The sequence below is a fragment of the Herpailurus yagouaroundi genome, unplaced genomic scaffold, assembly GCF_014898765.1.
Source record: "Herpailurus yagouaroundi ecotype Mexico unplaced genomic scaffold, PumYag 191, whole genome shotgun sequence".
NCBI classification, from domain to species: domain Eukaryota; kingdom Metazoa; phylum Chordata; class Mammalia; order Carnivora; family Felidae; genus Herpailurus; species Herpailurus yagouaroundi.
In genome coordinates this window covers 12,016,529-12,043,990 of record NW_024412422.1, presented here as the reverse complement: position 1 = coordinate 12,043,990, position 27,462 = coordinate 12,016,529, and the positions used below count along the sequence as shown (strand labels likewise).

At 39.5% G+C, this 27,462-nt stretch overlaps 1 protein-coding gene across 5 annotated transcripts in view; it reads left to right on the top strand.

Moving 5' to 3' along the window:
* The first annotated feature begins 14,324 nt into the window (after window positions 1–14,324).
* Window positions 14,325–27,462, top strand: part of TCTN1 (tectonic family member 1) — a 29,120-nt gene continuing 15,982 nt past the window's right edge. For 2 of the 5 annotated variants that reach the window (XM_040443894.1, XM_040443892.1), the window contains exons 1-4: window positions 14,326–14,625; window positions 17,655–17,775; window positions 24,525–24,655; window positions 26,014–26,165. In XM_040443894.1, the coding sequence (XP_040299828.1) occupies window positions 14,406–14,625; window positions 17,655–17,775; window positions 24,525–24,655; window positions 26,014–26,165 (624 nt within the window). In that variant the 5' untranslated portion in view covers window positions 14,326–14,405. Of the gene's footprint in view, window positions 14,688–17,654; window positions 17,776–24,524; window positions 24,656–26,013; window positions 26,166–27,462 lie in introns of all 5 variants that reach the window. The other 3 variants (XM_040443895.1, XM_040443897.1, XM_040443896.1) reach the window with 3 other exon arrangements.

The window sequence follows — 27,462 nt, the reverse complement described above, 5'->3', positions numbered from 1 at the left end:
CTGGCTTACTAAACTGGATGGAGTAAGGCGGGGATTTTTTAAAGCTAGAACTGTGATCTTAGTAGACCAGATAGATATGAAAGGGAAATGAGTTTTTGAAGGCTCAGCTAGGCAGGTATTAAGAGGGAGAAGAGACTCATGCATATATGGAAACTTGAGAGGAAGCTGAGGTAATATTACAGATTAATGGGGGAAATGGTACTTATTATTTTTAAAGACTTTATTTTTAAGCACTCTCTAAACCCAACGTGGGACTCAAATCCACAACCCCAAGATCAAGAGTTGCATGCTCCACTGACTGAGTCAGCCAGGTGCCCCAGGAAAAAAATTATTTTTAAATGATGTGAGGACATTGGTTATCCCTTTGGAAAAATTAAAAAAAAAACTAAACTGGACCCCTAACTCACACAATATACAAGAGTAAATTCCAGGGGTCAAAAGCAAATCTTTAAAGCTTTTTAGAAGAAAATATAGAATATTGAGATAGGAAATGATGACTTCAATAATATATAAAAATACACACATTGTTAAGAAAAATTTTGATCAGTGGCACCTGGGTGGCGCAGTCGGTTAAGCATCTGACTCTTGGTTTCAGTTCATGTCATGTTCTCATGGTCATGAGTTTGAGCCCCACATCAGGCTATGCGCTGGCAGTGCAGAGCCTGCTTGGGATTTCTCTCTCCCCCTCTCTCTGCCCCTTCCCTGCTTGTTCTCTCTCTCTCTCTCTCTCTCTCTCTCAAAATAAATAAAAATAACATTTTTATTTTTTTTATTTTTTTATTTTATTTATTTTTTTTTAATTTTTTTTTCTTTTTTTTTTTTTCAACGTTTATTTATTTTTGGGACAGAGAGAGACAGAGCATGAACGGGCGAGGGGCAGAGAGAGAGGGAGACACAGAATCGGAAACAGGCTCCAGGCTCAGAGCCATCAGCCCAGAGCCCGACGCAGGGCTCGAACTCACGGACTGCGAGATCGTGACCTGGCTGAAGTCGGACGCTTAACCGACTGTGCCACCCAGGCGCCCCAACATTTTTAAAAATTAAAAAAAAAATTGACCAATTTGATTATGTTAAAAGTTAAAATTTCCTCAAAATGGATCAAAGACCTATACATGAGAACTAAAACTCTAAAACTCTTAGAAGAAAATATGGAGGAAAAGCTTCACGACATTGGATTTGGCGATGATTTCTTGGCTATGACTCCAAAAGCACAGGCAACAAAAGAAAAAATAGATAAATTAGATTAAATCGAAATTTAAAACTTATGTTTATCAAAGATCGTAATCAACAGAGTGAAAAGGCAAGCATGGGATGGGAGAAAATACATGCAAGTAATATATCTGACAAGGAGTTAATATCCAGAATATAATATAATATAATATAATATAATATAATATAATATAGTATAATATAAATATACTTATATTATATATATTATTAATTAAATTATATAAATATATATATTTATACTATATATATTTTAGATTATAATATAATATAATACAATATAAAGAACTCTCACAACTAAACAACAACAACAACAAAAAGAAAAAAAAGATTTAAAAATGGGCAAAGGACTTCAACAGACATTTCTCCAAAGAAGATATACAAAATGGTCAATAAGCACAGGCAAAAATGCTCAACATCACTAATCATTAAGGAAATGAACATCAAAACTGCAGAGATAGCACCTCACACACATTAGGATGGTTACTATAAAATAATAATTATTTTTATTATTATATTATTATCATTATTCTAATAAACTGGAAAGTAACAAATGTTACCAGGGATGTGGAGGATTGGGAACCCTTGTGCACTATTGGTGGCAATGTAAAATGGTATAGCTGCTGTGGAAATCAGTACGACAGTTCCTCAAAAATTAAACATAGAATTACCATATGATCCAGCAATTCCACTAGTGAGCATATACCCAAAAGAATTGAAAACTGAGACTTGAACAGTTATTTGCACATCCATGTTCATAGCCGTATTATTCACAATAGCCAAAAGATGGGGCCAACCCAAGTATTCATCAGTGGATGAACAGATAAACAAAATGTGGTCTTTCCATGCAGTGAAATATTAGTCAGCCTTAGAAAGGAAGGGAATTCTGATGCAGGCTCGAACATGGATGAATTTTGAAGACATTATGCTAATGAGACAAGCCACACACAGAAAGACAAATACTATATGATTCCACTTACATGAGGTACTCAGAGTAGCCAAATTTATAGAGGCAGAAAGTAGAATGGTGGTTGCTATGGACTGGAGGATGGAAGGCATGGGGAGTTATTTTTTCATGTAGATGGAGTCTCAGTTTTGCAAGATGAAAAGAGTTCTGAAGATGGGCAGTGGTGATGGTTGCAGAGCAACGTGAATGTACTTAATGCCCCTGAGCTGTACACTGTACACTTAATTTCATGTTATACATATTTTATGTTAACATAAATTAACATGAATTTTGTTATGCATATTTTACCCATTAACAGGAATTTCATGTCATGCATATTTTACCACAGATAACATTTTTTAAAGCTTCTACACAACAGAAGACATCATTAAAATATTTCTCTTAAGTTTTTTATTTATTTAAGTAATCTCTACACCCAATATGGGGCTTGAATTCATAACCCCAAGATCAAGAGTTGCATGTTCTTCCAACTGAGCCAGCCAACTACCCCCAAAATGTTTTTAAATAAAAAAGATAAGCCATAGACTGAGAGATGATATTTGTAATGCATAAAGTCAAAAAGGATTAGTATCCAGAGTACATAAAGAACTTCTTCACATTAATAAAGAAAAAGAGCTCAATAACAAAGTAGAAAAATATGAAAAATGCCCAGTGGGGTGTTACATTAATTAAACAAAGAAGCCATTAGAGTGAGGTGGCTTAGTGCCCGAGCAGCCTATATAAGTGAACCAAAAGCTAAGTCTGTAAATGCCTCAAGGTTAAGAAATTGAAACCTAGGCACAAAAAGCCAACTGGGCTCTCTCACATAAGGCAATCGCTTAAGGTACAGCCAATCAAGTAATTGCTTTGCTTTGCTTCCTGGTCTTCTCTTAGAAGTCTTGTTCCTAGCTCCTGTTGGTGGAGCTCTCCTAACCATTTCTGGCTTGGTGCTGCCTGATTCAAATGGATTTGTGTTCAAGTAACTTCTAAAACTATTAATGTGACTCAGTTTATCTTTTAATGAGGAAAGGCATTTCTTTAAAAAAAAAATTTTTTTTTTTACATTTATTTATTTTTGAGAGACAGAGAGTGAGCAGGGGAGGGGCAGAGAGAGAGGGAGACACAGAATCCGAAGCAGGCTCCAGGCTCCAGGCTCTGAGCTGTTAGCACAGAGCCCAACACAGGGCTCAAACCCATGAACTGTGGGATCATGACCTGAGCCAAAGCCGGACGCCCAAATGACTGAGTCAACCAGGAGCCCTGAGGAAGGGCATTTCTGAAGAGAAAATCCAATTGTCCAATAGACATGCAAAGAGACGATCTCGTGATCAGGTAAATGACTACAGTGGGGAGGCTACATTAGGGTGAGCAGAGAAGGCTACTCAGAAAGGTATCATTTCATCTGAAACCTAAGTGAAAATTTGCGGAAAAACAGCCAATCATTCATAATTCTGGAAGAAGCGCATTCCAGGCAGGGGGAACAACAAGTGTAAAAGTCCTGGGCTGCGAATACATTTGGTGATGTCTTAGCTTTGGCAGCCATAGCAAAATACCATAAACTGGGTGGCTTAAACAACAGACATTTATTTTCTCACAGTTCTGAAAGTCTGGGATCAGCGTGCCAGCATGGTTGGGTTCTAGTGAGGCCTCTTTTTGTGGCTTGCCTATGACCTCATCCATAATCACCATCCTTATGACCTCATTTAACTTTAATTACATCTTAAAAGCCCTGTTTCCAATTTCGGTAACATTGGGGATTAGGGCGTTAACATATGAATTTTGAGGGACATCAACATTTAGTTCATAACACCATGGTGAGGAGCTTGCTTTAAAAAGTAGACTTGAGGGGCGCCTGGGTGGCGCAGTCGGTTAAGCGTCCAACTTCAGCCAGGTCACCATCTCGCGGTCCGTGAGTTCGAGCCCTGCGTCGGGCTCTGAGGTGATGGCTCAGAGCCTGGAGCCTGTTTCCGATTCTGTGTCTCCCTCTCTCTCTGCCCCTCCCCCGTTCATGCTCTGTCTCTCTCTGTCCCAAAAAAAATAAATGTTGAAAAAAAAAATTAAAAAAAAAAAAAGTAGATTTGAGGGGTGCCTGGGTGGCTCAGTCGGTTAAGCAGCCGACTTCAGCTTAGGTCGTGATCTCGTGGTTCGTGAGTTTGAGCCCTGCACGGGGCTCTGTGCTGAAAGCTCAGAACCTGGAACTGCTTCAGATTCTGTGTCTCCTTTTCTCTCTGTCCCTCCCCTGCTTGCTCTCTCTCTCTCAAAAATGAATAAAAAACATTTTTTAAAAAAGTAGATTTGCGGGAGCCAGGATTTCAGGACTAAAATGTGGAAGTGAAATCCTAGAGGTCAACGGAGGTTGGGTAAGATAGAATGAATCCTCCATAGTCTATTTTTTGTTAATATAAAGAATTGTTCCGTATTCATGCCAAGGGGAATCAGGGGGAAATGATACGGTCTTTTAAAAAAATTCCTTGCCAAAGACACAAAAACTCTGCCCCTACCACAGGGGGTTTCTCTTCTCTGAGTTTGACAACAGATTAGGATGAAGTTCCTAAGTTCTTTCTTTGCTACCCTCCATGATAATGAGGGAACAATAATTGCTAGGGAACAATAAGAGTGTAACAAATAACAATGTCAAAAGTTACAACATGACTCATTCAAATACAGGATAAACGTCAAAAATTTATTTAACTTGTTAAAGAGGAGACAGTAATATAGTAAAGCTGGTTCAGAGAGCATTTTGAGAAGTAGGAAACTTAGATACAAAACTGGTTAATCTCCACAGGCTAATAGAAACTATAAATTTCGGAGTTTATTTTTTTGTACTGGTTAGAAATGATTTGAAATTTTCTACCAGACAAAAACCTGAGCCTTTAACCAATAGTAAATAGCTAGGCAAAAAAAGTTACGTTCTTTGTCATATATATGACCAGAAGGCCAAATCTGGCCCTGCTGCTTACATTTGTAATAAAGTTTTATTGGAATACAGCCATAGCCATTTTACATATTGTCTAAGGCTGCCTTTGCTGTACAATGAGAGTGCTAAGACACCAGAGTTGAATAGTTGAGAATATAGCCTGAAAGCCTAAAATATTTACTATTTAGACCTTTATAAGAAAAGTTTCCAGACCCCTGTTAGAGAATTCATCCTTGGGTGGGCTTGTTAAACAATGTCCCAGATAACATGGAAAGAACTATGCCGCCCTCTTTTGGTCTTAATTCCAAATTCCGGATAGTTTTCTTCAAAAGGAGATGTCTGGGGGCACCTGGGTGGCGCAGTCGGTTAAGCGTCCGACTTCAGCCAGGTCACGATCTTGCGGCCCGTGGGTTCGAGCCCTGCATCAGGCTCTGGGCTGATGGCTCAGAGCCTGGAGCCTGTTTCCGATTCTGTGTCTCCCTCTCTCTCTGCCCCTCCCCCATTCATGCTCTGTCTCTCTCTGTCCCAAAAATAAATAAACGTTGAAAAAAAAAATTAAAAAAAAAACAAAAAACAAAAAACAAAAGGAGATGTCTGGCTTAAAAATTTGGGGGACACTTTGAGAGTTGTTATCTTTGGCCTGTAATTCCTAAGTCCTCCCGTCCAGCTACTTCAACACTGCAACACCCGTTTCTGCACTGGTGACTATCTCAATGCCTCTTAGTCTCCCAACCCTTTCATTGGAGGGTGGGACTTAGGAAAGTCTTTAAGTGCAAGAAGGCCTGAGAAAGTATTGGTGTTAAGTAACGTCCTTTAAAGCATAATTTTTGCTCCAGAGGACATTCTGTTTCTTAGTAGAACTCTAGTTAGGGCTTGCACACCCAAGCACATTCATATGGAAGGTTTTCTTGGAAGAGGGATGTGGGGGGAGGGAGGGTCCTCTCAGCTTCTTTGAAGTAAGTTCCAGGGCTATTGCAAACCATTAAGTTTGAGAAGGCAGTGCTGGTGTGTACTTGACCACTACTGTTTCCCTGGTTCCTGGCACACAGTAGGTACTCGGTAAATACTTACTGAGGAAATGATCAAACGAATGAAAGAATAAAGTTATAGGGTTTATTTCCCCCCCTCAGGGTCAGCCCTAGCTGAGGAACTAAGTTTTGGTGACAAAGGTTGCCACCTGCAGGGAAAAAGTGAATCTGCAGGATTCAAAGCCACTAAAGCCCTAAGGTAAATACAGTCAACTTCACGACAAGATTTTCCAGAGAATTAATTGTTCTCCTCTAGCTTTTGGCAGAATTAATCAACATCATTTTGTCTTTCCTTTTTTTTTTTTTTTAAGGTAAGCTCTATGCGGAACGTGGGGTTTGAACTCATGACCCTGAGATCAAGAGTCACATGCTCTGTTGACTGAGCCAACCAGACATCCCATTTTGTCCTTTCCAATTAAGAAAACCTGTACCCTTTCTTTAATAACATTTGTAACCTTTTGGAGTTCTTAATAAACATCCATTACCATGCCACACACACCATTTTGAGACTGGTATCACTATTATCCCTATTTTATAGATGAGGAATCTGAGCATAGAAAGCATGCCCAAGACTACACAGCTAGCAAGTAGCAGAACTAGGGATCTGAACCCAAACACCGTGGGGCCATAATGTATATTTTTAATCATTTTTCTATGCTACTTCTCTACACCTGATATGGAAAATGTTTACATGAAACATACAGAAATACATGGACAGAACCCGGCCACTTATTTCTGTGCTCTCCTGAAACACTACTAACATGGTAAAAGAAGCATCAAAGAGGTCTAACCTTACCACACAGAATCGGAGAGCTGATGACTGCTCACGAGAGATATCAAATCCTTTTTGGAGGCTAGAGAGTGGATGGATGATTTGGCTGAGTGGAAAAACCCTAGGTTTTGCAGAAGGAGATGCCAATGAGGAGCAAGCCAGTCGCAGCTGTTGAGCCCCAGAAGGGCTCAGGGATTGAAGGTCCCAAGTACCTGGGGTGAGAGGTGGGAGTGAAAGCAGAGCATTAATTGTACCAGTAACATACACTAAGATTCAATAACATAATCTCAGATTCCCCTCCCGTGACTCCTTGCACTGATCCTTGTAGAAGATTAGGTGTTTATTCTTTGGAGAACATCAAACAGAGCAGCTCTAAGTTTAGAGAGAGCATTCAGAAAAAGGAGTGGAGACAACATGCTAAAAACAGAGGGATTAAATGAAAGCATGCAGCTAAAAAGAAGTCTCCTGGGTTTTTAAAATATAAACAAACAAACAAACAAATAAATAAATGTTTATTTATTTTAGAGAGATAGTGTGAGCTTGGGAGGGCAGAGAGAGAGAGAGTGGGACAGAGGATCTGAAGCGGGTTCTGCATTGACAGCAGCAAGCCTAATGTGGGGCTTGAACTCATGAACTGTGAGATCATGACCTGAGCTGAAGTCAGATGCTTAACCAACTGAGCCACCCAGGTGCCCTTTCTCCTGTTTTTTCAATAACCATGTATTTAGCGATAATATTGACATTGTTATTCTGAGATTTAGCACTGTGCTAAGTGTATTTTTTGGGATAAATCAAATAATGAACTATATTGGAGCTATTGAGAACCAACCTTTATGGTATGGGAAAAAAGAAATACACATGCAAGATCAATGTGTTTAAGTAAAACCCCTCTAGTCTTGATTTTATTTATTTTTACTTTTTTTTTTTTTTAATTTTTTTTTTTTTTATTTTTTTTTTTTAAAGATTTTATTTTTAAGTAATCTCTACACTCAACATGGGGCTTGAACCTACAACCCAGAGATCAAAAATCACACACTTCACTGGCTGAGCCAGCCAAGCGCCTCATAGTCTTGATTTTAATTAGAAACATCAGCATGATGGATTTTATCGGACAAGTTAAGTACCCAGTTAATAAGAGATGGAATTAGATTAACACAAACTGGTCTTGCTCCGAAATTTGTGAGGGTCTGTCTCCTTGGTGGGTCAGGGCAGGAGGGCCTCCTGGAGGAAGTGAGATTTGAGGGATAAGGCAGAACAATAAATGGACATCTCTTCTTCTGATCTCTGGAAGATCTGCTTACCATGACCCAGTAATGATGGGCTGATCTGAAAAGATTTTGTTTCTGAAATGTCAGAATGGAGGGCCAGCCTGCAGATCACGGTGACCAGTGGCCATCAGAAGCTACCCATGTAGTCAACTGGTCTCCCTCTGTGCCATCCCTTTAAACAATTTTTAAGAAGAGTGACATATTTTCAATAATTCTAGAAAGTAAGCACTTCCTGTAGGACAAGCCTACAGTATTTGTTTGAGTCTAATTTTATTTTAGACTTGAAAATGTTCAAACCTTTAAAATTTGCTTTCGAGTCTAGTTTAAGCAGTAGACACCAGGCAAAGCTGGCAGGAAGGAAGGATATTTGCCCTATTTTCCAATTGCTCCCCCTAATGGAACATAAGAATAGGTTAAAAGAGGGAACATAGGCTTTAAAATTTTGTTTTATCATTGTGTTCATTTAATTTAAAAATTAATTTCATTTTACTGTTTTTTTAAAGTAAGCTCAGTGCCCAACATGGGGCTTAAACTCATGACCCTGAGATCAGGGGTCACATACTCCACCTGCTGAGCCAACCAGGGAGGGCTCAAATTGAAAAAAAATTCAATTTGATTTTAACTGAGAAGTAATGCATGCACAATAGATTGAAGAGTGACTTCTCCTCAAGAAGAATTCACTAACAGCCTTCCAGTAAGGGGTGAATAAAAGCAGAACGACCTGTAGGTCCTGAGGGCAACGATGAAAACATGTTTACAGCACAGACATAGAAATAGAAGTGGGGGAGGAGAGAGCAGTGCCCCTCAGTTGCACCAAGAGGCCAGCTCACTTCCATTTTTCTTGCAGCTCTTCGCCTGCAGAAAAATAAAGAATTCATTTCTTCATCTAGCATTTAACAAGTGCTCCTGGCAGCCCCAAGATTAAAATGTAATGGAATCTGTGCGATCACAAAATGACTGAGTTTATTAAAAGCCAACTAATAAAGCCACAGTGAGACACCACCACGCACTTATTAGAACAGCTAAAAACAAAAATGAAAACAAAACTGATGATATCAAGTTTTTACGAGCATGTGGAGCAGCTGGAAATCTCATACGCTACTGGTGAGAACGCAAAATGTGAAGTTGCTTTGGGAAAAAGTTGGGCAATTTCTTATAACATTAAACACACACCCACTATACAACACAGAAACCTGACTCCTAGGTATATGTTCCCAAGATAAATGAAAATAGATACTTGCACAAAATCTGTATGTGAGTGTTCATAATGACTTAATTTGGAATCGACCAAACTGGAAAGACCCAAATACTTTCAACGGGTGAATGAAGAAATGGTGGTATATCCATCATGGAATACTTGTCAGCAATAAAAAGGAGTGGACTGAAATAAACCTTTGCATCTATGGTCAAATGATTTTCAACCAGGGTGCCAAGACTACACAATGATATTATAATACCGTTGTATGGTAACAGGTGTAGCTACACTTGCAAACACAGCATAATATATAAACTTGTCCAGTCACTATGCTGTGCACCTGAAACTAAGGTAACATTGTGTGTCAACTACACTCAGATAATTTCTTAAAAAAAGAAATGCGGTACATACCTGCAATGAAATATTATACAGGCTTAAAAAGAAGGAAATCCTGTCACAGGCTACAACCTGGATGAACTTCCAGGACATATGCTAAGTATAATAAGCCGGTCACAAAAGGACAAATACTGTGTGGTTCCACTTATATGAAGTATCTAAAGTAGAATCACAAAAACAGAAAAAGGAAAGGTGGTTATGAAGGGCTGTGGGGAGGGGAAGGGAAATTAGTAGAGTTTCAGTGTTGTAAGATGAAAAAGTTCTAGAGATCTATTGCACAACAATGTGAAAACACTCAACATTAATGAACTTAAAATTTACTATGATGGTAAGTTTAATGTTATGTGTTTTTACATTGTTGATACAAACAACATGGATAAATCTCAAAGGCATTAGGCTAAGTGAAAGAAGCCAGGACCAAATGGCTGCATGCTATATGAGTCCATTGATGTGACATTCTGGAGAAGGGAAAACCTTAGGGACAGAAAATAGATCACTGTTATGAAAGGCTGGGCCAGGGGGAGGGGTTGACTATAAAGGGTCATGAGGGAAACTTTGAGGGTGATAAAATTGTTCTGTATCTTAAAATTTTTTTTCATGTTTATTTTTGAGAGAGAGAGAGAGGGAGAGCATGAGCAGGGTAGGGGCAGAGAGAGAGGGAGACACAGAATCTGAAGCAGGTTCCAGCCTCTGAGCTGTCAGCACAGAGCCCAATGCGGGCCCAAACCCACAAACTGCGAGATCATGACCTGAGCTGAAGTTGGACGCTTAACCAACAGAGCCACCAGGGCACCCCAAATTGTTCTACATCTTGATTGTAATTGTGGTCACATGACTATATGTGTTTGTTAAAATTTATAAAACTATGCCAAAAAACCCTGTACATTGATGTGTCAGAAAAACCTGTACATCAAAAATTGTATACGAAGAGATTTATACTGTATATAAATTATCCCTCTTAAAAATTACTAGAAAGAAATATGAGTACATATGTCAAAATGTGAAACCTGATCATGGTACACATCATGGTGTATGTGCTATTCTTTTTTGTAACTTTCATTGTGATTGAAGTGTTTCAATTCATAAATAATAACACTAAAAATGATTCTTAAAAAACCAACTGGTTTATTCCAACTACAGTATGGTCCATTAGTAGGAGGCAGGTTTAAAATTGTCTAGTAGGGGCACCAGGGTGGCTCAGTCAGTTAAGTGTCCGACTTCGGCTCAGGTCATGATCTCGCGGTCCGTGAGTTCGAGCCCGCGTCAGGCTCTGTGCTTTCAAGAATGTGAAGTCTGCTCAAATAGTCCTCCTGTCCTCATAGTGTTCCAGAACAAGAATAGCACCTGGTGGTTGACTGGACACATGAGGAATGAGAGGAGGAGAGAAGCTGAGGATTATTTTTTTTCCCCCTGGGTGTTGATTTAGAAATCAATTACTGGTCTGTTCACTTCAGTCAAAATGGTAGAGTCAATCCTTTGTCCTCACATAGCCTTAACTCCTTGTGGTGCTAAGCAGTCCCTTTATAAAGCTTGATGGTTCTGCCTCCCTATTTGTAAAATATTTGTCTAAATGGAATAAAGATAGGAAAAACTGGATACGTAATTTTAGACAGGTTAGAAACCAATGTACCCCAAACCATACCAAAGGTCAAGAAAGAGTGGCTAACTCTGCCTTAAAAAGTCAGCCTTAAGGGAGGGGAGGGTGGGTGATGGGTATTGAGGAGGGCACCTTTTGGGATGAGCACTGGGTGTTGTATGGAAACCAATTTGACAATAAATTTCATATATTGAAAAAAAAAAGAAGTCAGCCTTAGCTACTTTCCCACCTAGCCACTCCTGTCTTTGGTTTTTCAGCCTCCTCATATGAGGCAGCTTCCAAATTCAGAATTCCAAAAAGCTGAATTATCTTGATTCCTCCCAACGTCGGCACAGACTATAAGGAATTCTCAATGCCAGTAATCCTAGAGAAACAGATGGACATTTTTAATCACAAGCATTTATGCGCAACCCAAATGATGCAGTTTTGGATAAATATGGAAATTGATCTTAGCCTTCCTTGTGTCTTTCCATCCTAATGAAGGAACCTGCCAAAGGCAGAGGAGAAGGAAGGGAGAAAGGATCCTCTGGGTTGAAAGATGAAAAAAGCCTGGCAGAAATGGGTCACCTGTGAAATGAAAACTTTTCAATGTTCCTAAGGTTTGCAAAATTGATTTGAGTTGATTGTAGCCCTCATTTCAACTTCACAAGATGTCATAAAATTGCCTACTGAATGTTTGAAATTGGACAAAAAGGGTGGGAAGATTATTTCCCAAACCATAAAATGAAAATGTTAGAGCCAAAAGACACCTCATCAAAATTTAATCCAACAGCCTAAAATTTCAAAACAGAAAACAGGGCAAAGAGATTCACAGATATTAAGGAATAGAAAGGAAAGTAGCACCTGGGGGCTCTTGGGTGGTTCAGCTGGTTCAGCGTCTGACTCTTGATTTTGGCTCAGATCACAATCTCACGGTTCGTGAGTTCGAGCCCCTCATCAGGCTCTGCGGTGACAGTGTGGAGTCTGCTTGAGATTCTCTTTCTCTCTCTGCACCTACCACTCTCTCTCTTAAAAAAAGGAAAGAAAAAGAAAGAAAGAAAGAAAAGAAAGAAAGAAAGAAAGGAAGGAAGGAAGGAAGGAAGGAAGGGAGGAAGGAAGGAAGGAAGGAAGGAAGGAAATTAGTACCTGGAAGTAAAGAGAAGGTTTTATTTTTTTTTTTAACGTTTATTTATTTTTGGGACAGAGAGAGACAGAGCACGAATGGGGGAGGGACAGAGAGAGAGGGAGACACAGAATTGGAAGCAGGCTCCAGGTTCTGAGCCATCAGCCCAGAGCCCGACGCAGGGCTCGAACTCACGACCGCGAGATCGTGACCAGAGCTGAAGTTGGACACCCAACCGACCGAGCCACCCAGGTGCCCCTAAAGAGAAGGTTTTAAAAAACAACAGTAAGTCCTGGATTTAGAAGTTATGAAATAAAGGTTTGGAAGATACAGTTGTTGTTTTTTTTTAAGGAAAGCATTACACCAGTTATTAAAAGTGGTCCAGAATTTCAGTCAGATGTTAAAGTAATCCTTTGTAGAAAAAAAAAAAAGGAAATATCTGTAGTATACATTTGATCCAATTTTATCTTTCTATACTTTGTCCAGCATGCCAGACAAAGGTGCTACAGGTGCCACTTTGATGATTTAGTTTTGCTAAATTTAACAAACTAGATATATGTACTGTTTTGGCATTTTTCTGAATTGGTAAATGTGTCTCATGAGTAAATACCATGAGATTTTAAGTATTTTGACATTTACTTCTGAATTGTAAGGAGATTAAGGGTCAATGATACAGCCAACATCCCTGGACTGGGGTATCTTTATAAATAAGCCAGTTTAGATTGTAGGGGCTTTCTTAAGTCTTGTGGTCTCCATCCCCTTTGGTAGAATTACATACAGATTTGTTTTCTTTCTTTTCTTTTAAAACTTGTAAATCATTCTGCTTAATTTTCATCAATTTTTTTTGTCTGTAAAAAAAGTGTTCATTTGTCCCCCTTATTACAACAGGGTGACTAGAAGTTATCTGGCGACCTCCTTAGATCTGGCCATCTAAAACAAAAAAGGCAAAGCAAGTGTCAACAGTGTATGACATGGAGAAATTCAAGGGTTGTGATGTGTTCTCTGTGTTCCTTTAGTATTTATAGCTTTAGGGGCATCTGTGTAGCTTAGTCGTTTAAGCAACCAACTTCAGCTCAGGTCCAACTTCAGCTCAGGTCATGACCATACGTCCGTGGGTTCAAGCCCCTTGTCCAGCTGTATGCTAACAGCTCAGAGGCTGGAACCTGCTTCTGATTCTGTGTCTCCCTCTCTCTTTGCCCCTCCTCCGCTCAGTCTCTCTCTTTCAAAATAATAAACATTAGAAATTTAAAAAAAATATTTGGTAGCTTTAGGGGATAGGTTCCCAAATTTCCCTCCTGTCACTGGTTGCGTCAGGACATTTGTTAAAAATATTGATTCCTGGAGGTGACTGGGTGGCTCAGTCAATTAAGGATTGGACTCTTGGTTTCGGCTCAGGTCACCTTCCCAGGATCATAGGATTGAGCCTCACGTGGGGTTCCTCGCTGAGTGCGCAGCCTGCTTAAGTTTTCTCTTTCTCTGTCTCTCTCTCTCTCCCCCTCCCTCTCCCCTGCTCATGCTCTCTCTAAAATAAAAAATAAAAAATAGAGTCTAGCAATATAATATAGCACAAAAATACCATAAAAAATCACGTAATTAAAAAAATATATATATGTATATATATTCCTGGACGCTACTCCAGACTTACTGAGTCTGAATCCCGGGAAAGTACTTGGAAATACGCATTTTTTAAACAAGCCTGGAAGTTGGCTTGCAAACTGCTGCAGGGATTTACCAGCCTTTCACCCCTACTAGCTTTCACTAGCTTCACGCCACCCCAGGTCTTCACCCCCTCGTCCCGCCCCTGTCCCCGCCCCTCGTAGCCGTCCTTACCCAGGCCCCGCCCACGGCGTTCTCGTGTGGCCTCGCGGGACCAATCCCATAATGCCCCGCGCCAGGCCGCGGTTGCCAGGCAACGCGCGGGGTCCCCGCTGCGGGTCGCGTGGGGTTCCGCGGGGCTATGGGTTCCCCCGGCCTTCGGCCGCTCCTTCTTGTGCTCCTGGATTGCTGCGCCTCCGTGAGCGCCCAGGCCGCTGCCACCCCGCCTGTGACGACGGAGGGCTTCAACTCTACGGAGGCAGCCTGGATGACTCTCCGACCCGCCTTGTCTCCTAGGCCCCCCGGAACCCCCAAGGCCCCCAGGCCCTTCTCTGGCCCCAGGCCCACTCCGGTCACGGACGGTGGGTACCAAGTGGCAGTTCCTGGGGATCCAGAGTGATCCAACCTGGAGCGGTTAGCCCGGGTGAGGATGTAATAATGATAGTTAACATTTATGGAACACGCAGTTGTGTGTGTGCAGGCATTTCTAAGTATTTCATAGGCTTTGAGTCTCTCAGCAGCCCTTAAGGGTAGATAGACCTCATTATCCCTCTCCTACACATGAGAAAATTGAGGCTCACAGAGCGTAAGTGTGACAGTATAAAATCTTTGCAATTACTTGCAGTGGTCCTGGACAACATTATGCTAGAGGTAATAATGAACGAATTGTTACACCTTTGCAGCCAAAGGTGAAATTATGTAAATCCAAAGTTTCTGGGCAGTTATGGAAGTTGAATGCGTAGGATGCGTTGAACTTTTGATTTATCAAAAAGAGACGCCAGATGTCTAGTTTACTAAATGTGACTAGGCCCTTGTCTGTTGACTTCAGTTATGAAAACCCAGGATTCCTCTCATGTTGAGTTGGAGGTGGGAAGCGATGAGGTGAGGGGTGATGCCCACCTCTTAGGATTCATCCTGAGGGATAATTAACATATTTCTCAGAAAGTGACCTAATGCTGGAGTTACACATTAGTGAATATTGTATAATGTGATAAGACATGGATGACTTAAGGGGATGGCTGTAACCCTGAGATGCTCAGAGTGCAAAATTTTGTGAATATGCTTTTTTCTGGGTGAGGGTTCTTAGCAGTGAGCAGTTTCTCAAAGGGGTTTGTGATCTCAAAAAACAAACCAGACCAAAACATCAAAACTGTAAGTCCTCTGACTGCAACCCAAATAGGCATGCAGTATTTTTTTTTTCCTTTGTGAGAGAAAAAGATCTTGAGTAAGGCTCAGTATTAGTTGAAAAGTTGTGATTGGCTGACACCATGTACTCTAGGACTTCAGTTCCTGAATCATCATTTTTCCAGAGGGCCTCCTTTATACATTATGTGTAAGGAAACATACAGAGAAATAAATTTTTACATTTTCTGTTTCAGTATATATTAACCAAACTTCTATATTGAAACTGTTGATTTGGTGAATTAGGGGAGGTAAATAAATGATATACAGGAACAGAATTCAGTATCCACAATTCTCTAAGGTTGGGACTGGGTTATCCTTTATCCATCTAAGTATTCCGTCTGTTTATGTACTTTCTCCCCACAATAAATCTATTCTGGAACCATCATTATTCGGGCATGTGTTCAGGGCTGTTTTTCCAGTATGGGGGATGCATTTGCATTTCATCTTTTTAAAGGACCCCTCTCTAGATCTGTGACTATAATGGTAAGAAATGACAGTTGGCATTTATTAACTGCTTACTGTGTAGCAGCAGGCCCTGTGCTAAGCTTTTCATCTTAATGTATCTCATTTAATTCCCAATGGTGTGGGTTATCCCCATTTTCTGGGTAGGTGAATTAGTTGCCTGATTTTAGGTCCCACCCCTGCCCTGAGTTGGAGCAGGGGCTGATGGAGTGGAGAACTGGACACCACGTGCAGAATGGGTTATAGATAGAAGAGAAAAGTGATAACTTCATTCTTGGTCTGAGTTCTGTTCATTAATATCTTGCTCTAGAGCCAGGCATGTAGATGTTAAGAGGTCTAGAAGAGCAGCTGAGCGCTATTTAGACCTTGGGAGCGCTCAGCAGATACTTGTTGGCTGATTAAGTGCACTCACATCCTGGATAGAGACCTTTTTTTTTTTTTTTCCCTTCCCTAAGTGGCGTTCTTAAACACTATTGCTTTGTCTTTACTGGTCATATAGTTACTTACAAGGGTTTTGAGTTCTGAAAAACAAGTCAAGATTGTAATTTTAAGCACATAAGGCAGGGAGCCTAAACTTTTTTTTTTTTTTTTTTTACATTAGCTTGCACACGTTGCCTTTTCATTTCTCTAAGCACATAGGAGAGTCCTTGGCTAGAGGGAAGTATGTAAGCTTAAGGGGGAAAACTTTTGTGTCTCAGATGAAGAAAGGATTGTGTATTTATTGGCAAAACCTTCCTCTTACACCTCCTTCCAGAGGATGCTGTTGTACCTTTTTTGAGGTGTATTTTGTAAAGCTGATTTTTGTTGTGAAATAGTTCATTCATGCAAATCAGAATGTTGAATTGACTCTCTACCACCATTTGCTTAAGATCCTTGTTTGTTTTGCATGAGATTTTTTTTTTTTTGAAAAAGGAAACAAAACATTTTACGTAAGACTGAAGCATGATCTTATTCTCCTCTTCTCAGGAATAATTACTACCATGAATTCCCTGTTTATCATTCTTATGCTCTGCCATCTTTAAAAGGGTTATCTCTCCCCTGTTTGACAGAATAAAATAGAGATTTAAAAATCCAGATAGTCATTATTAAAAATTAAATGTTGTGAACTGGGGAGATTTCTACCCTTTCTATCCCCCCCCATGTTTTATTGTCTAAATTACCAAATATATTTCCAGAACCCCAGGTACAAAGCACCTGAGCCAGTTTGATTCTTGGCTAATAGTTTGAATGTGGGCTCTGTTTTAAAGCTGCAAGGTGACATCTGAGGACAGAAATAAGATTGAGAACCCTGATTCCTGGTGGCCTTCATTGGGCTCTTCCTCTGAATCAGAGTCTCCAGAGGAGGGGCTTGGGAATCTGTACTATTACACCAGGTTCTTATGGTCCGGCAAGTGATTTAGCATGCTGGTTCTTAAATTATCAGCATCACCTGGATAGTTTTGAAAAACACAAATGTCTGCGTTTCATAGCTTACCAAATCAGAGTCTTTGTAGGTAAAGCACAAACAGAACTTTCCAAGTGAGTCACATGATTAGCTATTTTGGGGAAACTTCAGATTGAGGAGTATTCAAACTGACTAATTTTCACTTCACAAATTTCCCTCTCCGCCCCCAACCTGAAGTGCAGTGGGAAAAATCAAATGGGCCTTTTGTATGATATGGACTTTTGGTACTTTGCAGTGGCAGGGGGCAGTCACTCCCTGCTGATTGTGAAGTTCTGCATCCCACCTCTTTTGTTTCTGTAGTTGCTGCTCTGTGTGTCTGTGACTTGTCTCCAGCACAGTGTGACGTCAACTGCTGTTGTGATCCTGATTGCAGCCCCGTGGATTTCAGTGTCTTTTCTGCCTGTTCAGTTCCAAGTGTCACGTAAGTTTGTGATGCATGCAGTTTTGATGGAATTGAACCAAGATTATAAAATTTGAAGACAGAAAGTGAAAACTCTTCCAGGCTAAAAAACCCATACCTGGTTTCCTGAATTTTGCATCATTCAGAAGCCATGCTGTCCAAACCAATACGTTTGGAGTATGTCTTATTTGCATCCAGCCGGCTGATAGTGCAGGCCAAAGAGAAGAGAGAGTCTACTTGGTTAAGAGTATAAGGAAATCTTTGTTTCCAGAGACTGAATGACATTTCACTCTGATTTGTAAACAGATAATGTGCACATTTTTGTATAGGTGAATTAGTCTCATGTATATAGCATAGGGTGAAAAGTGCAGTTTAATTTTACAGCTTTTGTTGTGGATATAGTACTTGTAACAAAAAATTAAACAGATAGGAAAGCTTTGTTTATACTTTTATGATGTGTAAATCTACTGGGGATTCTCACAGTTCACATTGTATAGGAGAATAATGGCAAATAACATTCCCAGTTGATTATCAGGTTAAGAAATAATCTCTTCTGAATGGTTTGTTTCTCGTAATTCAGATTTCAAAGCTCTTTGAAAAATATAGCACTTAAAAGAGGTTAATTTATTCAGGATGGGACCAATTTATTATTCAGAGATAGCTAACTTAAATTTAGCTATCTCTGTAGCTAAATTTGTAGTAAATTGTAGCAGTTGATACTTGACAGATTGAATGCTTTTTGGAAGTAGGATGTGTTTTTCCATGAAGAACTATTTTATTGATCAATGAGAAAGTGAATCTACTCCCAATATTGTAAAAATGTTTGGAGAATGGTATGTTGTAGTCAGATTACTTTTCTGGTTATCTGGGCTACATCATAGTTAAATCTTTGTTAGAAACCATTCTGCTTTTCTGCTTTAGTAAGTAACAGGAGCCTGAGAGAGATTTCAGCTCCAATTCGAGATGATTATTTAGAATCTTTTTTTTTTTTTATTAGTCAATACTGAATTTTAGATATAGACTATTTAGAATATGGGTCAGCAAGCTTTTCCTGTGGAAGCCCACACAGTAAATATTTTAAGCTTCACAGGCCAGGGGTGCCTGGGTGACTTAGGCGGTCGAGCGACCGACTCTTGATTGCCGCTCGTCATGATTTCACGGTTCATGAGTTCGAGCCCCGCATCAGGCTCCACACCAAGATAATGTGGAGTATGCTCGGGCTTCTCTCTCTGTTCCTCTCTCTCCCCACCCTCCCTCCCTCCCTCTCTGCCCCTCCTGTGTGTACTCTTTTTCTCAAAATAAATAATAAACTTAAAAAAAAAGCTTCATAGACCAGTGGTCTCTGTTGCAACTTCCTCAACTCGACCATTGATGAGCAAAAGCAGCCATAGACAATGTGTAAATGAATGGGCATGACTGTGTTTCAATGAAGTTTTACAAAATTAGGTGTGGTTTGTGGACTCCTGGTATAGACATTAGAGCTGAATCCATAGTGCCCTCAGGAAAGGACCTCAGAATTTTTTTTGAGTTAGTTTTCTGCCCCCTTTACTTATTTATTTATTTACATTTAAAAAGTTACATTTATAAATATTCATTTTTAAAAATTTGTTTAATTTACATCCAAGTTAGTTAACATATAGTGCTATAATGATTTTAGGAGTAGATTCAAGTGATTCATCCCCTATGTATAACACCCAGTGCTCATCCCAACAAGTGTCCTCCCTGATGCCCCTCACCCATTTAGCCCATCTCCCTACCCACAAACCCTCCAGCAACCCTCAGTTTGTTCTCTGTATTTAAGAGTATCTTATGTTTTTGTATCTCCTTGTTTTTATGTTATTTTTGCTTCCCTTCCCTTATGTTCATCGGTTTTGTATCTTAAATTCCTCATATGAGTGAAGTCGTATAATACTTGTCTTTCTCTGACTGGCTAATTTCACTTAACATAATACCCTCTAGTTCCATCCACGTAGTTGCAAATGGCAAGACTTCATTCTTTTTGATTGCCGAGTAATACTCCATTGTGTGTGTGTGTGTGTGTGTGTGTGTGTGTGTGTGTACATATATATATATTCTCCATATCTTTTTATTTGTTTAAAAAATTTTTTTAAGTTTATTTTTGAGAGAGAGATATATGTATATTCTCCACATCTTTTTATTTGTTTAAAAAAAATTTTTTTTAAAGTGTATTTATTTTTGAGAGAGAGAGAGAGAGAGAGATAGCATGAGCAGAGAGGGGGCAGAGAGAGAGGGAGACACAGAATCCGAAGCAGGCTCTGGGCTCTGAGCTGTCAACACAGAGCCCCATGTGGGGCTTGAACTCATGAACTGTGAGATCATGACCTGAGCCAAAGTTGGACGCTTAACTGACTGAGCCACCCAGGTGCCCCCCACATCTTCTTTATCCATTCATCCATCAATGGGTATTTGGGCTCTTGCCATACTTTGGCTATTGTTGATAGCGCTGCTATAAACATGGAGGTGCATGTGCCCCTTTGAAATAACATACTTGTATCCCATGGATAAATACCTAGTAGTGCAATTGCTGGGTCATAGGGTAGTTCTATTTTTAATTTTTTGAGGAGCCTCCATACTGTTTTCCAGAGTGGCTGCACCAGTTTGCATTCCCATGAGTTAGTTTTACTTACGACTTTCTCCTAAATACGAAGTGTAGAAATAATGAAATAAAAATTAATAATCCTAATTATTTTCATTATTAGGTTCTAATTCATAAAAGGTTTGTTTACATATGCTTAACTGTCAGCAGCTAATTAATGATTTGCAAATTTATTGTTAAGGTTATTAGGTTAATGTCTGTTTTCCTCACCAGATGTGAGGTTCATGAAAGCAAGATTAATATCCCTCTTACATACTTTGTGTCACTAGTGCCTAGTCTAGCTCCTGCCACACAGTTGGCCCTCATTAGAAGTGAGTTGACTCTGTGGGTGAGTTTCCCTCCTCCACCCCTAACCAGCCCTCTGGTATTCTCTTTTGACCTCTCTACCACTGTCCTCTCAGGAAGACAGCCAGGCCAGAACCTGCAAGCTACCCTGACTCCTTCCTCTTCTTTGCCTTCTCCATCTAGCTGTCTTTCACACCTCGTGCTTCCATGAGCACCAGTGTAGAAGATGAGCTACATGCAGCCCTGCCCTCCAAGAGCTCACTGACAAAGGGAGACAGAGGAATGGTGGCAGTGCTGCCCCAGGCACTGAGACAACTGAGAAGAGTGGCATCTAACCTGGGCAGTTGGACTAAGGAAGTCTTTCTAGAAAAGACAATCTGAGCTGGGTCCTGAAGGATGTGAAGTTGGCTGGCATGGAATCGGGGAGGGCATTCCAGGCCGAGGGAGCCACGTGACAGAGTCCTGGGAGTGAGAGGGTATGGCCTGGCCTGTTGCCTTAACTGCAGGTAGCTGAGTGTAGCTGGAGAGCGGGACTGAGAGGAGTATGCTGCAGTGGCCGGGGTCAGATCCTGAGGGGCCTTGTGTGCACACTGAGGGTTTGGGTTTTGTCCTGAACTCTGCAGGATGCCGGGGGTGAGGGGATTAGATTCCCACCTTAAGCAGTTCTGCGGCAGCACGGGTGATGATGGGTCACAGGGGCTAAGCCTGGTGGCAGGGAACCAAGTAATAAGAAACTGTTGGAGATACGGATGAACAGGTGCCCTCCTCCCCACGCTGAAGGTCGTGACTAGAGACATATGCAGAACCGATACCCCTCCACTGCACAGGATTTGAGAGCAGGCAGACTGGAAGGGGAAGAGTAAGGAGTTCCGTTCTACTGAATTCTTTACACTAGCCCTTGTGTCTGTCCATTCCTACTCCCCTCTGTATAAGGTCACACCTCATTTTGTCGCTTGCTATAAAAAAGCCTTCAGAAGCTCTCATTACCTGCATACTTCTTAGCCTGGATTCAGATCTATCCCGATTCAGATCTATCCCCAAACTCTTTTAGATCCTACTTCCTACTAACCCGTCTTGTCTCCTCCATGCATCCGAACTTTGGTACTCAAGAATTTTCTAGACCCCATCAGTACATTACCCATCCTTGGCCAATGCCATTCTTGCACTCTCTAACTCCTGTACATCCTTTAAGACGCAGTAGGCCTCGTAAATTTTTTAGTGCTGGATCTTTTCTCATAAATACTATTTATAGGTTCTTTATGCCCACAGTAATGACCAATATGCCATTAGAATTATACAGAGCTTTTGGAAAAGCAGCCACTTATAAAATTGATAGCTTCCTTATACTTCAGCAATAACCATCAAAAAATATAATGAAAATGGATCCTATTCATAACACCCCATAGAAATGTCACATAAAACGTAAGTACTTAGAATTTATGTGAAGAAAACTGAAATATGGTGTGAGACCTAAAACATTTGAATACATGGAGAGATAATTTTTGTAGTGGGATGAGAAGAATCATTATGTAAACACTTCAACTTACAAAAACTTAATTTGTAGGGGTGCCTGGGTGGCTCACTTGGGCATCCGGCTCCTGATTTCGGCTCAGGTCATGATCTCATGGTTTGTGTGCTGGTACCACACAGCGTGCTTGGGATTCTGTCTCTCCCTCTTTCTCTGCCTGTCCCCTGCTCACTGTCTCTCAGGTAATTAAATAAATAGATAAAAATAGTTAAAAAAAAAAAAACCTTAATTTGAAGTGTAATTCCATTGTCAGATGGGGGTGGGGTGGATAATACATCAGCATGATTGAAAATTCATCTAGAAGAATAAACCTGAGAACAGCCAAGACATTATTGAATAAGAAGAGCAAACTATCAGCTTTCAAACATGTCGTAACATTATAGTAATGAAAGTAATGCATATTGCTTCAAGACAGATAGGTAGATCAGGATGAGAATAGTCCAAAAATCCGTTCTGTGTACTGATTTTAAAAAACCCACAAAATACTATGTATTTTTTTCCTGTTTAATATATAGTAAGTATGATTTTACAACAATGGAGTAAAGTTTGGATCACTCAGTAAATGATGTAAGATGGTAACTATTGAAAAGTAAAAATGTTAGACTTCTGCGTCATAGCGTTATATCAGTAAATTACCAATAGATCAAAGAGTAAAATGTTAAAAAAATTAATGAAAAAATGAAAAGTATAGGTGAAATTTGTTGTTGTTGGGTTAAGGAATGTCTTTTAAGCATAAGCCCACAGACAAACCATAAAAGATTGATAATTTTATTTAAAAAATGAAGGGGTACCTGGCTGGCTCAGTCCACGGAGCATGTGACTCTTGATGTCAAGGTTGTGAGTTCAAGCCCCATGTTGGGTGTAGAGATTACTTAAAAATAAAACTTTTGGGTTAAAAAAAAATTTTTTTTAAGTAAGGCTTCATGCCCAGCATGGAGCCCAACACCAGGCTTGAACTCATGACCCTGAGATCAGGACCTGAGCTGAGATCAAGAGTCTAATGCTTAACTGACTGAGCCACCCACATGCCCCAAAAATAAAATCTTAAAAAAAAAAAAAAGATTAAAACTTCTTTATGACAAAAAACACCATAAAATTGAAAGGTAGCAAACAGGGAAAAAATATTTACAACACATGACACTTGAGATTCTTAAAAAATGGATTCTTGCAAACCAATGAGAAGACAAATATCCTCATAAAAAATGTTGAATAGGTATGAAGAAGCACCTTACCGAAGAAATACCAGTGAGCAATAACCATATGGAAAAATGTTTACAGTCACTAGTAAATGAGAAAAGTCAAATTAAAACAATGAGATAGCAGATTTTTGCCTGTGAAATTGGCAAAGTGTAGAAACTGAATAATGTGTATTCTTGGCAATAGTACAGGGACATAGGCACTCTTAACTGCAGTACTGGTGAGCACGTGTCTTCCCTTTCTGGAGGGAATCTGGCAGTATGTCTCAGAAGCCTTGAACAATACACCTACCTTTTGACCCAGCAATTCTACCTCAGGGAGCACAGCCTGAGGAAATAGCTGGAGACGTTCATAAATATGTGCAAGGGTGATGTTAAAGCGTTATATGTAATCGGGGAAAGCGAGAAACAACCTAGACCAACAGTAGAGAATTGGCTAAAAAAAATTGGGGTAGCTTACTTAAATAAATTGGTATAGAATGAAGCCATTTCATATAGTATTGCAAAAACATACTGATGACATGAGAAATGTTGGGCAGTATATACTGAGAAAAGGTCTTAAAAGCAGCACATAGAATATGATCCCATTTTTGTTACCTTGCTATCTTCACACCATACCTGTATCAAAATGATTACACTTTGTCAAATCTGGGATTGGTTGAAGTCTTGACTGTACCCTAACTTCTAAGCCCCCAAACTTCCAGATGACTTCACATTTTCTGACTTTCAGTCTGTTGAAGGCAGCTTTATTCTAAAGACAAGGAATTTTGGATCCATTCTGGGTACTTGTAAACAATCTGAAGTTCTGCAAAATTTTATAATTGATGGTGTCAGAGTTTTACAAGGTTCATTTACATCAAAATTATACCCTGATCTATATTCTGTACTTGATACGATTTCCTTAAAGTTATTCTACTTGTCTTAATATTTTCTCTGTTAAAGGAAAAAGTTTTCAAATGCCGAACATTTTAACACTGAAGAAACCAAATAAAAATGGATTCAGTTCTAACATCACGCTTTCATGAATATCTTCCATGTAGTTGTTAACATAGTACAGTACAAGCATCTGACAGTTTTAAAATAATCTTGCTAAGATTGTGTGCATATGCCTTAAAATTTTGTATTATTATTTTTTAATTTCCAGGGGTGATAGTCAGTTTTGTAGTCAAAAAGCAGCCATCTATTCATTGAATTTTACAGCAAACCCACCTCAAAGGATATTTAAACTTGTTGACCAGATTAATCCATCTATTTTCTGCATTCAGATTACAAACTGTAAGTATTTGATGCTGATATACTTTGAGAAGCCCTGGAAATTTTTTCTTTAAAAAGTTCTTTTTTGGAAAAAATGTCTCATTCAATTAGATTTAAAGCATTCAGGTTATGGTTTGGCTCAGGTGTATCTTCTGAGGCCTTTTCGCAGGCGACTGCAAAAACTTGATAGGCCTGTGGGCACGCATGTTTTCATTAAAACTAATGTGCTTATGTAGTTGTCTTTTGAAGTTACATACTTTATTTCACAGGTGTTTATAATATGTAGGCATGCGTAGGAATCTAGATTTATTTAGGTTGTGTGTATATTTATGTAGTTTTTTATTTTCTCCTGGTTTTTTAATGGTTGAAAATCAGGTTCAGCTTTGGTTTCAATTTCCTTTTTTCTCTTTTATTTTTACTAAGAATATTTGCATGCAAACCGGATCTTTATTTTTATCTGAGCATTGAGCTCAGATAGGGGTCTAGAGCCAAAAGTACATATAAGTGCAAAGTGTTATTAAGATATCCAAGATCAAAGACATATTTGTGGTTTTATTGCTTAAACTTCATCATCTTTTCAGAACGTCTTTATATTTTGAGTTCATTCCCTTGCAGTCGAAAACCAGGCGAATGCTCTGTGATTGGTAATCTAAAGTAATGACTGGTCAGTTATTGTCGGGTCCTATGACGTAAGACCAGGCAACTGAGCATACCAGCCCATTTCCTCCTTTCTATTCCATACACAGCACATTGTTCTCCTGGGCGTGGGTTGGAGGTGGCTGCGTGATGGTAGAAACACAGTCTTTTGTCCCTGTCACCATCTGCAGAGAGCTGCACCTCAGAGGTTGATGCAGCCAGCTCCCCAGTCCGTGGGCTGCAGAAAGATTGATTATTATTGGCTTTTGTTGTGCTTCGCCTGCAGGCTTTACAAACCATTACTTCCACACTGTTAGAGAAACAGGCCGAATCTAGGGATCCTGTTTATTTAATAAGACTTGAGAAATTTTGGGTAAAGTAAATATGGAAAGAGACACTTTTTTCTTTTCATATCAGCCTTTAAAAAAAAAATTTAATGTTTATTTTTGAGAGAGAGCGAGCAAGCGAGCACGAGTGGGGGAGGGGCAGAGAGCGAGGGAGATACAGAGTCTGAAGCAGGCTCCAGGCTCTGAGCTGTCTGCACAGAGCCTGACACGGGTCTGAACTCATGAACTGCAAGATCACGACCTGAGCTGAAGTTGGACACTTAACTGACTGAGCCACCCAGGCCCCCCTCACATCAGCCTTAATACTACTTAAAAGCTATTTCCAAAATATTATGTGTTATATATAATGCTTATAATATATTGTATGCTGACCTAAAATACTTTTTCTAAAACCAGATAAACCTGCATTATCATTTATTAATCCAGAAGTGCCTGATGAAAATAATTTTGATAAATTGATGGAAACATCTGATGGTTTTTCCTTGAATTCAGAATCAGAGATTTCTTTCACAATCCAGTCAGATGCTCCAGATACTGCAAAATATGAGGTGAATCAAGAACTTGATTAAGTCCATTCATCTTGTTGCAAATATCCTGTCCTTGTGAGTTAATTTTTCAGTATGTTATCAGCAAAACTGGTTTCCCTGAGACAGAATTCACATTACAGAGGGGAAAACTTCATGCCTACAAATCAAAGATCACAAAGATTAAAATTGAGTAGTTGAATTCTAACATAAGGTTTTTTTATTCTTTAGTAAGCCTGCATTTTTCTCTGCAGAAATCTTTGTGCTTCTCCACCTCAAAAGACGCAGCAGAGTGTGTGAGTCATGCTGTTGGGGACACAGAGTGGATTAGTTGTGTGCCTGGTCCACTTCTCAAAGCTGTATTTAGTTTTACAGATTTTAGAAAAATGTGTGCTATTTTATATACTATCCATTAGTAAACTTTTCAATGTAATATACATTAACTTTGAATAAACTTCAGATTTTTTGGAAACATCTTAAAAGAGAAATATAAAAACATTCTGTGCTAATTCTAAAAGGTAAAAGCATCGAGGTACATATGATGGAAAGGCCATAGTGTCCATGAAAATGCACATTGGAAATCACTGTTAATAGATCAGCATATATTCCTGATTTTTAAATGCATCTATAAAAGTATACATGTATAGTATTGTATGGAAGTAGGATTTGTAGTTATCTACATTGTTATGTAAGCTTCCTTTTTTATTCAGTGATAAATCTTACGCATCTTCCCATATCAATATAAAAATTACCATTTCTTGATCATTTTCCACATGCCAGGCACTGTGCAAAGCTTTCCAGACATTACTTCACACAACCCTGAAATAATGCGTCTTGTCCCCATTAACCGATGAGAAAAAGAAACTTCAGTCTAGGAAAGTAACTTATCGGAGCTACAGTTTACTGATACAAAGTATACCCTCTGTGTATGTATCATCATTTATTGTTGAACCATTCCACTATTAACAGACATTTGTTTCCGGTTTTTGCTATCATAAATAATCCATAAGGAACATTCTGATAGATATGTATATCTTTGTCTGATTAAATCCTTAGGATACATTCCTATAACTGGATTAACTTGGGCAAAATGAATGGAAGTTTAAAACCTCTGTCTCAGGTTGCCCTCCAGAAAGATTATAGGAGTTTAAACTCCCAGGTCCAGTGAAAGAGAGGGCTTGTTTCCCTAGATCCTTGTTGGCACCGAGATTCAAGAAAATTGGCTGTATGCCCAATAGCTGCAAATTTTGATTTGAATATTGGGGAAAAGTTTCACATGGTTTGGTTTTGGGAAAGAAGGCCTATCATTTTTATGATTTTG